At 39.9% G+C, this 12,966-nt stretch overlaps 2 protein-coding genes across 2 annotated transcripts; one reads left to right on the top strand and one right to left on the bottom strand.

Annotated features, from left to right (window-relative positions):
- Positions 1-2,472: 2,472 nt before the first annotated feature.
- On the top strand, positions 2,473-3,447 carry LOC110337939 (olfactory receptor 52M1-like). The gene has a single exon (XM_021221068.1). The coding sequence runs from the start codon at positions 2,476-2,478 to the stop codon at positions 3,445-3,447; it is 972 nt and encodes a 323-aa protein (XP_021076727.1). The 5' UTR covers positions 2,473-2,475.
- A 6,637-nt stretch (positions 3,448-10,084) lies between these two features.
- On the bottom strand, positions 10,085-11,038 carry LOC110337665 (olfactory receptor 52K1). The gene has a single exon (XM_021220720.1). The coding sequence runs from the start codon at positions 11,036-11,038 to the stop codon at positions 10,094-10,096; it is 945 nt and encodes a 314-aa protein (XP_021076379.1). The 3' UTR covers positions 10,085-10,093.
- Positions 11,039-12,966: the final 1,928 nt, after the last annotated feature.

Here is a 12,966-nt window from a genome sequence, read left to right as displayed (position 1 = left end):
TAGTCACTATTCTGATGTTCCCGGAAATTAAGTAAATGAGCAGCTCTCTGCTTTGATACGTTATACATTTGAAGTACACATCAACCGTTTCCCAGTTTTAAAACTCTGTTATTGATTAAGCACTGTCTTAAATCTTGCTCCATCTAACCTATTTCTTCACTTTCAAAGCATCCTCTGAGATGCAACAAGCACAGAGAAATAGTCCCTATTTGCTAAATGTGCATATTTCAGTCTGCTGCTCATATTGAGTTTCAGGGGAAGGCATCTGCTGTCATATTAAAGCCCCTGACTTCTTCCCATACACCTTTCATTTGCAGTAAACATTTTCCTGTTTTACATATGGAATAGGAGGCTTTAAATAAATTGCTGGGAGTACAATAAAGGTCTGGGATGACAAATCTGACATGTTAGTAATTTAGCGCCCTGAGCAGCCTCCTAGACCTGCCTTCCATTTACTAACAGGTTGATCTAAGGCAATTGTATATTTATATGACCCCTGAGGAAGCAACTTTACTGTCAATACTCATTTACACATTCAAAATATTCAATTCAAAGATTTAATATAAAAAAATATTGCAAGCTATTTTAAGATTCACCAAACATGATTGTAAGATTCTACCCCACATCTGCCCAATGTCTAGCTACTAAGTAAGCAAAGGAGCCCTTAAAATGAACTGTATATCAAAGCCTGAGGCAGTAGGCTCACAGGCTACATAGGGTCTTAGTCCTGCTTGGTGTAGAAATGAAATGGCTAGTCCTATTTTACACAAAAACTAAAGTGTATGTGAGGTTTTTTGAGACAATTTGAGAGTTTGTAAGGGTCCAATGCAAACACACACACANACTAGGGTATAGATTAAAGACGTCACAGAGGGCTTTGGAAAGAGTAAACTCAAACTAGCCTCAAAGGGTGGGAAAATATCCCTAGGTGGAAACAAAAGCAATGAAGAAACTTCCCAGGCAGAGCAGCTATGTGAAAAAAGTCACCATGCACACATGGGTGTGGTGAAAATTCACTAACAAGTACCTGAGGAGAAGGATCAGGAGGGCAAGCCTGAGACAGGGAAGGGCATCAGTGCTGCTCTGAGCTCTCAGACTGAACAATGAGGAGGTAAATAAGGAATTTTAGCAGATGCATCTGAAAGTCAAAAAGCAGACAAGACCTGCATAATCTGGTGCTTTGGTGCCCAAGAGACAAGGACGCTGATGTAAGGAGCATGTCCATTATCCCCTTAGTTCACTCTATTCTCACGACTCTCCACTAGTAGATGGTACCTACAAAACCTTAAGGAAATTTACTCTAAGAAAAAAAAAAATGGACCTCTTCAGTCAAATCACAAGTGGTACCCAGTACTTGCCAGGAAAAATTACTAACAGTAGGTCTTTCCCTAGGGTAACCACTCGCAAGAAATTGCATCTGTTCTTCATCCTGTGTAACCGTAAAGCCCAGCAACCTGAAATAATGTGAGATCTTTTTCTGTATGAGATTAGGTCCCATGTCCTGTGTGTGTGTGTGTGTGTGTGTGTGTGTGTGTGTGTGTCTCATTGTATATAGTGAAAGTCAGAGAACAGTTTTCATTCCACCTCACTACAGTAGTTCTGGGATTACAACTCTGTAATTCTGTGCCTGGTTGAGAGCTGTGTGCTAAACACATCATTTATTATTTACATTTAATTATTACCTGGAAACCATTTCTGTATTTCCTTTTTGTTTATTACTTTTTAGGAAGAATCACCCCAAAATAAACTTCCTTAGTCAAGGAGATGCATAATATTCGGCATTTCTACACCACATTTATTTTCTTTTTATTTTCTTTTTTCCATTTTTTTTTATTAGATACTTTCTTTATTTACATTTCAAATGCTATCCTGAAAGTTCCCTATACCCTCCCCCCACCCCTGCTCCCCTACCCACCCACTCCCACTTCTTGACTCTGGCATTCCCCTGTGCTGGGTCATATAAAGTTTGCAAGACCAAGGGGCCTCTCTTCCCAATGATGGCCGATTAGGCCATCTTCTGCTACATATGCAGCTAGAGACACAAGCTCAGGGGGTACTGGTTAGTTCATATTGTTGTTCCACCTATAGGGTTGCAGCCCCTATCAGCTCCTTGGATACTTTCTCTAGCTCCTCCACTGGGGGCCCTGTGTTCCATCTAATAGCTGACTGTGAACATCCACTTCTGTGTTTGCCAGGCACTGGTATAGCCTCACAAGAGGCTGCTATATCTACACCACATTTTTAAAAGTCAACTGTAGAAACCATGAGCATACCTGTTTCTGTGTTGAGAAATGGTGTCATCGTAGATAATTCTTACAAATTAAGTGACATAGTGACCTTTCAAGTTGACTTTCTAAATTCTTCTAGGTGCCACAAGTTATCAAGAACAAAGATGAGGATCTATTCTGGAGCTGTCAGGGGCATCATCTCTCACAGGAGTAGAAACCTGGCATTAAGAGAGCCTCTGTGTAGCCCATGCTCCCAAGCATGTTCATTTCTAATAATGCCTGCGCAGTACCCAGCTCTTTCTGGCTCACTGGCATCCCAGGACTGGAGTACCTGCACATGTGGCTCTCCATCCCCTTTGGCTCCATGTACCTGGTGGCTGTGGTGGGGAACATCACCATCCTGGCAGTGGTTAAGACAGAGCGCAGCCTGCACCAGCCCATGTATTTCTTCCTGTGTATGTTGGCTGTTATTGACTTGGTCCTGTCAACTTCTACAATGCCCAAACTATTGGCCATCTTCTGGTTTGGTGCCTGCAGCATTGGTCTAGATGCCTGCTTAGTCCAGATGTTCTTTGTCCACTGCTTTGCTACTGTTGAGTCAGGCATCTTTCTTGCCATGGCTTTCGACCGCTATGTGGCCATCTGTGACCCACTACACCATACATCAGTACTTACCCATGCAGTGGTGGGACGCTTGGGGCTGGCTGCACTTCTCCGAGGAGTATTCTACATTGGACCTCTTCCACTCCTAATTCGCCTAAGGCTGCCCTTTTTTCGAACCCAAATCATTGCCCACTCTTACTGTGAGCACATGGCTGTGGTCACTTTAGCATGTGGTGACACAAGAGTCAATAATCTGTATGGAATGGGAATTGGTTTTCTGGTGTTAATCCTAGACTCCATAGCTATAACTGCATCTTATGTAATGATTTTCAGGGCTGTATTGGGATTGTCCACCTCTGACGCCAGGTTTAAAACTTTAGGAACTTGTGGTTCTCACATCTGTGCCATCCTTGTCTTCTACATTCCCATTGCTGTTTCATCTCTCACCCATCGTTTCGGCCGCAATGTGCCTTCCCATATCCATATTCTTTTGGCCAACTTTTACCTCCTCATCCCACCCATCCTCAACCCAGTTGTCTATGCTGTGCGCACCAAGCAGATCCGAGAGAGGCTTTTGCATATTATCAAGTCTGGAACTCAACACAAGGACATGTAAATATTCAATGTCGAGAGGAAGGAAGCCCATGATACTTCTAGATCCTACTTAAACTGTGAGGATAAGAGCTTAAAAGCAGCCCTAACATCTATTCTGTTCCAGCATGCATTTTCTGTCAGTGTGAATCTAAGATCCTGAAGTGGGAAAGGAAGATAAGATCATGGTCTCCTGTACTGTACCCCTTGGACTATTTAATTTATACAGTTAAGTGCAATAAGCATATACCCATAAAACCTGAGATCCTTTATATTCTTTACTTTGGTGGCATCAGATTCCTAGTTTGTCTATGACAAGTGTAATCAATCAACTCGAAACAGTAGAATTCTATTCCAATACCTTCTTAAACATAATTCAGCAAGCTTTGTTGGAAACTTTCAGACATCTGTTACAAAGGTAAACGTTTTAAATTCTCCTGAATTGCCCCTATTCAAATGATATTTATTGATGATGGAAGCAACACACAAATGAGCAATTTAAACTCTCTTAGAATGAGATTTTACCATCTATAGGAGTTAAAGTCTTTAAACCAAGCCATTCCTCCATTTAAACAGACAAGATGAACATGGAATATACGACATCTCCTAGAGCCAAATGAGAAATCCAGAAGAGACAGGAAAGGCATAGATTCTGTTTCAGAAGCCCTATGATAACACATGTGAGGGGCAGCAGCTTCACTGATTTAACAAGTGGTAAAGGAAAGGAGGTAACCATGCGACGGACATCAAGGGGGATGGGTAATAAAGGGTCAAATGTTAAGGGAATAAATGGAGACCTTGTGGTGGACAAACCTTGGAAATCTTCCATGTCATTTTGGGGAACTTTTCTTGCTACATTTTGCTATATGACTTAACCTTTTTGCTATAGTGCTTACTTATTGCAAAGTTCCATAGGGAAACTTGTTCCAAACACTTACATAAAAATTTCAGTAATGCATTTGAAAAGGCAGTCACTCCTGATTCTAGTGCTTCAGGATCATGATTATGTCTGGTTTTGTTCTAAGTTTTTTTTTCAAATTCTAAGTCATTTGGATTCAAGTTTCTGAATCATGATGAGTTTTTTAAAGGCCAAAATAGGTGATCTTAGGTTAAAAAGATATCATTTTAATATTTTGGAAAAATATATTCAAGAAAACAAATGGTGAAGCCAGAACTAGTATGTTCTGTTCATTGTATCTTTAAAAATAAAATAAATGAGAAACTTGGAATAGTACAAGTCTCCAATATTTATGTAGACCCCTGACTAGGCCCAAATTTGCTTGATAACATTTGATTAATCTTTATCCATTATCTGATCAAACTTGATTGGCTTGATAACATTTATTAATCTTTATCCATTATCTCAGCAAAGGGCAGTTGTTCTCCCATTCTTTCAAGGTCCCTGATTCCAGTGCCAAATTTGAATCAAGTTAGTGAGAAAAGATAGGGAGTTTTTATATATATATAATTTTAGCACTAAAAGTAGTTTTATATACTGGCTTTTACCTGAAAAGATACTTGTAGAAAATACGCATTTAACTTCTCAGAGTTGGAAATCTATTTTAGATTTTAGGCTGGCTCAGGCATAGGAGATGATAAAGGACTATAGCACTCAAACCCTATGGTAGGAGGAATGTTGGGGGAAATTTTGACCTAGTTCCACTATTATACTGCATGAGTTCTGCTTATACATTGTAATTGTACATATGGAAAGTTTAGACTTTTGAAATACAGCTTAATACTAAGAACTTTATGACAGAATAGTTGCACACAATCCAACACTAGGCATTTCTCCCTAGATAATCTGTTGAGACTCCCATAGGCCAAACCCGTCTCCATCATCATATGGAACTGAATGGCTGAGGATAAGGATAAGAAAAGTGGCTGCATTTATGCTCCTGGTCCACCCAGAGCTCATCTCCTGAGAGCACCCACCAGACACAATAGTGTGGCCTTAGTGCTGTTCAAACATTTAGTCCTCCTGTCATTCACGGTCTTAGCTGTATATTTTGTGGTTAAGGGGTTTGTTTCAACAGAATAGAAGGGAATGAGCTCTGAAGAAATCTCCATGGACATCTGACTAATTGGTGAATATCTTAATCCAACCAATGGTTGCCTCATCCTCATGCAACTGTGTTTCTTTCCATAACCAACACTCTGGACCGTAATAGAAGATTACCATACATTTTTGAGGCTGGTTAGGAAAAGACTGAATGAGGAGACATTGATGTGGCATTTGTGTAGGGTCATGTGGCACAAATGTCTTAACTTTGGCTGTGGAATAATAACTGGCAGAAATGGACATCCAGTAGTATGTCAGACTTTGGACATACAATCAAAGCCTGGTCCCTCTTCTTGTAAATGAAAATAGTGGTGAACATTATGGGTTTATTGTGAGGATGCAATAAGATACTGTAAAATTTTTATGTGTTGCCTGGCACACAAATTATAAAAATCAGCTTTTCTCCCAAGTACTCTGTATTGTACATGGAAAGGTCCCTGAGACAGAATATGCAGTGAGGTGAAAAGGACAGGAATAGGTGCTGTAAGATGGTAAAGACTATCCTAATCAGGGCTGCAACAATGGCTCAGGCAGTAAAGAATACTGGGTGCTCTTCCAAAGGATAGGATTCAATTCCCAGCACCCACATGGTTGGTAGTTTACTATAATTTCAGTCACAAGAGATCCATGCTCTTCTCTGGTCTCCATAGGTACTTGCATGCACATAGTAACATCACTTGTAGTACAGGCAAACATCCGGGTCAAAAACTCATATGCAAAAGATAAATAAATAAATAAATTGCCCTCTATCACCTCTGTTTCTTACGATCCTTCCACATCCTCTTCCTCATAGCTCCCTGAGTCATAGGGTGGAATTACTGAGGATATCCCACTTAGAACTGATGCTTCAAAGTTTCTATACATTTTCCCATTGTGGGAAAAAATCTTGAAAAAGAAAAGTTAAGAATTTCTTAACGAAGGCTCTCTTATAGATGTAGAAAGTACTTAGTGCTATTTTTTTTCTCTATAGAAAGCCATATCAACAAAGCCAGCTTTATTTTGTTCCCTTTGGCTCCCCTGCACAACCTCGTGACTATTTGTGGCTTCTCATCTAAGACAATGCTTTGCCTAACTATTCTTGTGATGGCAAAAGGCTAAATACTTCTCACCATTTCCCTGTGTAACAAATGCACACACCTGATTGTACAAAACCATAGCTTCAGATGCCCCAGTGTTAAGGGAATGCCCGGGCGGGGAGGCAGGAGTAGGAACAACCTCATTCATAGAAGCAGTGAGAGGGGAGATAGAATAGGGTGATTTAGGGGTGGTGGTGGGAGACCGGGAAAGGGGATAACATTTGAAATGTAAATAAAAAAAATCTAATAAAAAAACATAGCTTCAAGTTCTCTGGAGCTCAGAGTCAAACTATAATGAAAACAAGATACAGAAAATAGCCATTTACAATCAAATCTAACCAACTTTAATTCTCTTAAACAATTTTAATTTATAATTCAGTCCATTACAGGATTCTCCTGGATGTTTTTTAATTAGCCTCTTCCTTGTGTTAAATTTAAAATGTCAGTGGGTGATGAAGTGGATTTTTACAAAATTTCCATCAGGCAGTCATGGAAGAGGATTACCTGCTGCTTCCTGGTTCTCCCCTGGCCTCAAGCCTGATCCACCTTGTGCTCCAATGAACAGAACTCATTCATATTGTGACCTGTAAAGCCAGACCTAGGAGACTCGTATTGTTCATTCACTAAGATAAAGAACAATAGTGTCCCTGCAGGACCCTGGCAGATTCTGCCTGCTGTACAACCTCCTGTTGACCCCTCCTTCCTGACTCAGTACAAACCAGCCAGCATCATTGCTCTTGCTTGCTCATCCAATCACTTTGTCTCTAGAGTCCCAGGGAAGAAGTGCTAAGGATGCAAAACCCTGTGCCCCTAGGAATCTTAGCATTTCAGACAAACAGAAAATGGTCATGGTCCCAATAAATATCTCTTCTCCTACCAGACACAGAAGATCTTGGTACTTAACCTAAAGAAACCATAAAGAAAACCCAGCCTTCTGCCCAAATCAGTCTAAAACTGCTCTGTGTTCCTCTATCAAGACTAGGTTTTAAAAGCTAAGAATTTGATGTCTTTGTTCTCTGGTCTAATTTGGTAACTTCTCCCTTAACATTAAGGATAAGTCTGAGCTTTGAGTTTAACCCCAACATAAGTGGGGAAAAACAAAAGGGAAGGGAAACAAAGAGAGTGGAGGGGAGGAAAGAGGAGAAGAGGGAGAAGGGAAGTGAAGGGAAGGAAAGAGAAAGCCTTTCATAAAAATAGCCTCCAGATTAGTTCTAAATAAAAAATAATTCATGGGCACTGTTCTATGGTCCAGTGTATAAAAGTCAGTGTTTTATTTCAACAAGATCATCTTTGTTGAGAGTTCTAGTCTTCTTATCTTTTGCCCCAACTCGCATAGTCATAAAATAATACCAGTCATGTGATGTAGGACAGTAGACCATGACAGAAAGCCTGGTAAGGTTGAACCAAAAGCTTGAAGCCCTGGAGACCCTGAAGGGAAAGTAGGAGCTTCACCTGCTCCCAGCACCAGGCCCCTGTCATGTAGCCAGAGCCCCCCACATAGATTTGTGGCCATCAGTCACGTAAGGGCAACACCCCAAGCCCTTCAACACATAGATGAGGCATCCCTAACATCTCAGACCAAGACAATAGGAAAAGAGACATGGTCAGAGTCAAGTAGCTCAAACCAGAGTTCTCCATGCTAATGAGGTACCTAGAGGTTCAGAGGGAATTGTCAAAAGCGTCCCTTTTCCGACATTCCTCCCCGACAGGCCCACCCTGAGAAGTGGGGTATGATTTTATACATCCACTTTCCACCATGACAATGAACTATTTAGGACCATGGACCAAAAAGAGAAGCAGTGTCTGTATGACTGAAATTTTTTTCCTTCCCCAGAATTCAGTATGTGTATTATTTTATTTTTAATAACACAGATGGTAAACTAATTCTATCTTGTCTGGAAAATTTGGGCTATGATTTTTTAGTAATCTATGGAAATTGATTTAATTTTAATCTCCAAATTTTATATAACTGAAAACAATCCTAAAAAACCCTAGAATTACCACTAGCAGTTGTATTAGTAGTGGCACAAGCCTGCAATACTAGCATCAGAAAGACTGAGGCTCAAAGATGAGAAGTTTAAGGTCATCCTGGACTATGTAGTGAGTTCCAATCCATCCCACACAACATAGCAAATACCACACATTTTCCTCATCTATGAAATCTAGATTTACATTTGTGTATGTGTGTTCAGATAAAAACTAAACAAGGAAGAATAGAAAGGAAAGAGGTCTTAAAGGAGGGGGACAAAGGGTAATGGAGTACATGCAACATGAAAGAGGGGGTCTGTGTGGGGAGGAAATGATAAAGAAGACAGAGGGGGCAGTGGGGAAGAAAGACAAATAATAAGATATGTCTGAAAATGCCCCCATGAAGCCCACCCACAAAAAAAAAATTATACAAGATCCAAATCATTGAATTACATAAAATATGCTCATCAACTTTAAGAGGCAAAGGTGATTCATTGCTCTATATGTAAAATTTTTAAACTATATATAGGATTATATAAATTAATGTAAAGGAACATCAGAGGACTCTTGAGAAGTCTCCAGTAAAGAAATTAACCATGAGTATGAATCAAATGGGTGGCTATATTTTTTTACTTAATGAAAGTCATAATATTCTCTTAGGAATAACGTTGATCAAGTGCAGAGAGAGTAACACTGAAAGATGGGCTTAGAGAAGTAGAGGCTATAGCATTTTGAGACATTACACAAGTAATCTCAGGACTGGAAGGTGCTGATCCATGAGTTACGGAATTAATAATTCAGTTCCTTATTTGTCACTGCTCTTGAGGCAGTGGGGCCTGGGAGAGTGGAGCTGATAAACAAAATCTCATACAACAGCCAACTTTATTCAGAGTATGAAGCAATTTAAGGGTTAAGAGGGGTCACATGAATAAAATGTCCAATCACTCGGGCAAGCCTCGTGTGGAATACAAGTTGCACATGACAAAACCACAATTTTCCATAGGGTCATATAAATGAATAACAATGGCCAGTTGTGATGAGTATTCTGAAGTAAACTCACTCCTATCTGCTACAGCTGGGAGAGGCACAAAAGCATAATCCAAGAACGAGTCTGTAGTTTTTTGAAGAAACTGAGGTTACAGACTCTTTTCTTAGTCTCTTGGAGTTTCCTCACTCAGGAATCGCCCCATACATCTTCACTCTTGGCCTATGTTCCAACACTCATTTATACTCTAGATGAAATAAGCACCAAAATCTCATTTGTATGAGATTATCTTATCCAGTATGCCTACTATATTTCATGTGAATAACAATATTTACTCCAAACTTTCATTGTCTGTTCAATCATGCCATGCTCCTATGAATATGGACTGTTCCTGCTCCTGTTCCAAGTACAGACCTTATCTAATCTGACTTATGGTACAGATCAGTGCATAACTGGGTACCAAGGAGATCTCAAATGGGTGAATTGCCAAATAAGATTCTGCAGTTATCCTAAAGGTTTCCCTCTCTATCCAACACGCCATCTACTCAGTTCTGGGCCGATGGGTAAAAAGAATAGCCCTCTACACATCCTTTCTACGGAATAGACTGAGTACATGATCACGAATCTGCCGGGTCTTGACACCATAGATGATAGGATTAATCATGGGTGGGAAAAGAAGATAGAAAATTGCAAGGAGTATGTGGACATGAGGAGCAGCCCGACGAGCCACACGATGCATGACTGAGGAGATGACTACAGGTGTGTAGGTGGACAGAATAGCACCTATATGAGACACACATGTCCCAAAGGCCTTGTAGCGAGCCTCCTGCGAGGCAAGCTGGAGAACAGCACGAAGGATCAAGATGTAAGACAAGATAACGAAGAGCAGGTCCAGCACCACAATAAACATGGCCACAGCAATGCCATAGATGTTGTTGAAGCGTGTGTCCCCACATGCCAGCCTCACCACAGCCATGTGTTCGCAGTAGCAGTGGGCAATCACTGTGCCTCGACAGTAGTGGAAACGTCTGAGCAGAAAGGGGAGTGGAGTCATTAATGTCACAGCCCGAGTCACAGCAGCCAGGCCAATCTTGACGATGAGGGGCTTGGTCAGGATTGTGGTGTAGTGCAGAGGTTTGCATATGGCGACATAACGATCAAAGGCCATGGCCAACAGCACTGCTGACTCCATGATAGAGAAAGAATGGAGAAAGAACATCTGGATAAGGCAGGCATGGAAACTGATCTCTTGATTTCTGAGCCAAAAAATAGCAAGCATTTTGGGCAGTGTTGTAGAAGAAAGGACCAGATCTATGGTTGCCAACATAGCCAAAAAGAGGTACATAGGCTCATGGAGGGCTGAGTCTCCCTGGATAACAAAGAGAAGGGTACAGTTGCCCAAGAGAGCCAAGATATAGGCAAAGCAGAAAGGAATGGAGATCCAGATATGTAGATGTTCCAAACCAGGAATTCCTACCAACAAAAAGGCCACTGGATGGGTTTCAGTAATATTGATGACTGACATGATGGTCTTTCATCATTGGTGTGTATTTTCTATGAAATTCATAATAATAGAACTCTGCTATTCCAACTGGGTGGATTAGGTCCCATTCCCACTGGTACACCTTAAACAAAATAAGTTGAAAGCTCTCATGGACATATAGGAGTATAATTCATGTTTTATGCCTCAAGGAACTTTGACTCTGAATAAGAGAATATTAAATATCCATATAACTGATATCACATGGCAACCTTCATAAAGTGATGTCAAACTGGTGGTGTTTGCTGTGTTCTTAATATCAGAAGTACCTTTTGGTGGGGAAATAAAATATGTTAAAATCAGCCTATTTCTTTCTTATGATTTATTTTGTATTTGTTAATCATATGTACACATGTATGCCTATGGGTACGTGCACATGAGTGCAGGTGCCCAAAAAGGACAGAAGAGGGTGTCAGATCCTGTGGAGATGGAGTTGGAAAAGGTTATAAGCTGCCTGGTATGGGTGCTAGGAAATAGTCCACTACATGAACAGTGTATACTCTTAACTGCTGAGCTATCGCTCCAGGACCTTGGTTCATAGCTTTAACGCATACTTTTATATATTTTTGTCAAGCTAAGCTCTTAAATGCAAAAGCCAATTTCCCCTCTCAAAATCTCCAACAAATAAGTCAAATAAATGGTAATTTCTAATATCCCAATTAGTCACACAACATATATTTCCTGAAAGATTACTTTAATACAGATCCTACTAGCCATATGTGGCTATTAAAAATAAAAGCTCATAAGTCAAACAAAAACATGCAGGTTCCCAACAGCCACATATTCTAGTAGCTTCCATATTGAACCATTTAGATTAGACTCTACCCATTATTGCAGAAGATTCTGTTGGGGAACTCTACTCTAGAATGCCCTCAAAATCCTTTCAACATTTAAAACAAATATATATGTAAATGTATCACTAAATCTAGTTCCTTGAAAAAAATGCAGGGATTTTTTCTAGTTTCCTAATGACACTCGTGGTAACTTCCTGTTCATCTGGCTGACAACAAACCATCTAAAAGTATTTAGATTCAGTCTCAGCTCTTTCAAATACCCTTTGAAATTCAAATATTCCCTTCTGAATTCTATTTCTATTTCATCCCTTAAATTGCTGTCATTAGGAGGGCACACAGCTTCTGTGGTATGCCATTGGCTCTTTTTCTGCTCCATTTCTCTCTAGCTATCAGCAACTTCTATCTGAATTGACTGTGAAAACTCACTCTCTGTTAGGTCCTGCTATATTACTGTTTCTCATCTCTCTGTCTTCTTATTTCATTCAGTACATTGTTTCTATCCTGCCTCAAAGAATTGTATTTCTTTATGTCTCAAGCTTCAATTCCATACAAATTCATATTCAAATTCATATTCAGCAACTATATCTATAAATTGAATTATATGTGTTCTTATTTAATGGGTTAAGGAAAGACCTATGACTAAAGTAAACTCGTTTCTTTAATAGAAAATACTAAAAGGTTTTAAAATAATAAAAACATAGTCACTAACACAACCATGCTATGGAATTCTACTTTTTAAAAGCCAGGCATGGTGGCTTTAATGGTAATTTCAGTACTCAGGAAGGTGAGGCAGGAGGAACATAGGTTCAAAGCCAACCTGGTATATACTGTCACATTTTCTCTCAAGCTAAACAAACAAACAAACAAACAAGAACATATAGAATCTTAAAACAGATGGAAAAAGGAAACAAACGTTCTAAGAGAATTTACCCAGGGCCTTGTACACACTAGACAACTACTCTACCTCTGAGCTACATCCATCCTAGACCCAACGATTTTTAAATGAAGAAGCCAGAGTAGGCTTCATTGGAAAATGATTGTGAGCAAAGAATCATAGATGAAAAGTACAGTAGTCTGGTTTCTTTAAAGGCAGACCTTAATATTCCATGAAGATGGTTT

This window comes from Mus pahari, chromosome 1 (assembly GCF_900095145.1).
Source record: "Mus pahari chromosome 1, PAHARI_EIJ_v1.1, whole genome shotgun sequence".
NCBI lineage: Eukaryota > Metazoa > Chordata > Mammalia > Rodentia > Muridae > Mus > Mus pahari.
This window is presented reverse-complemented; position numbering and strand designations above follow the sequence as displayed.

Excerpts from the sequence above, each read along its gene's own strand:
- LOC110337939 (XM_021221068.1), top strand. The coding sequence starts at position 2,476 with ATGCTCCCAAGCATGTTCATTTCTAATAATGCCTGCGCAGTACCCAGC.
- LOC110337665 (XM_021220720.1), bottom strand. The coding sequence starts at position 11,038 with ATGTCAGTCATCAATATTACTGAAACCCATCCAGTGGCCTTTTTGTTG.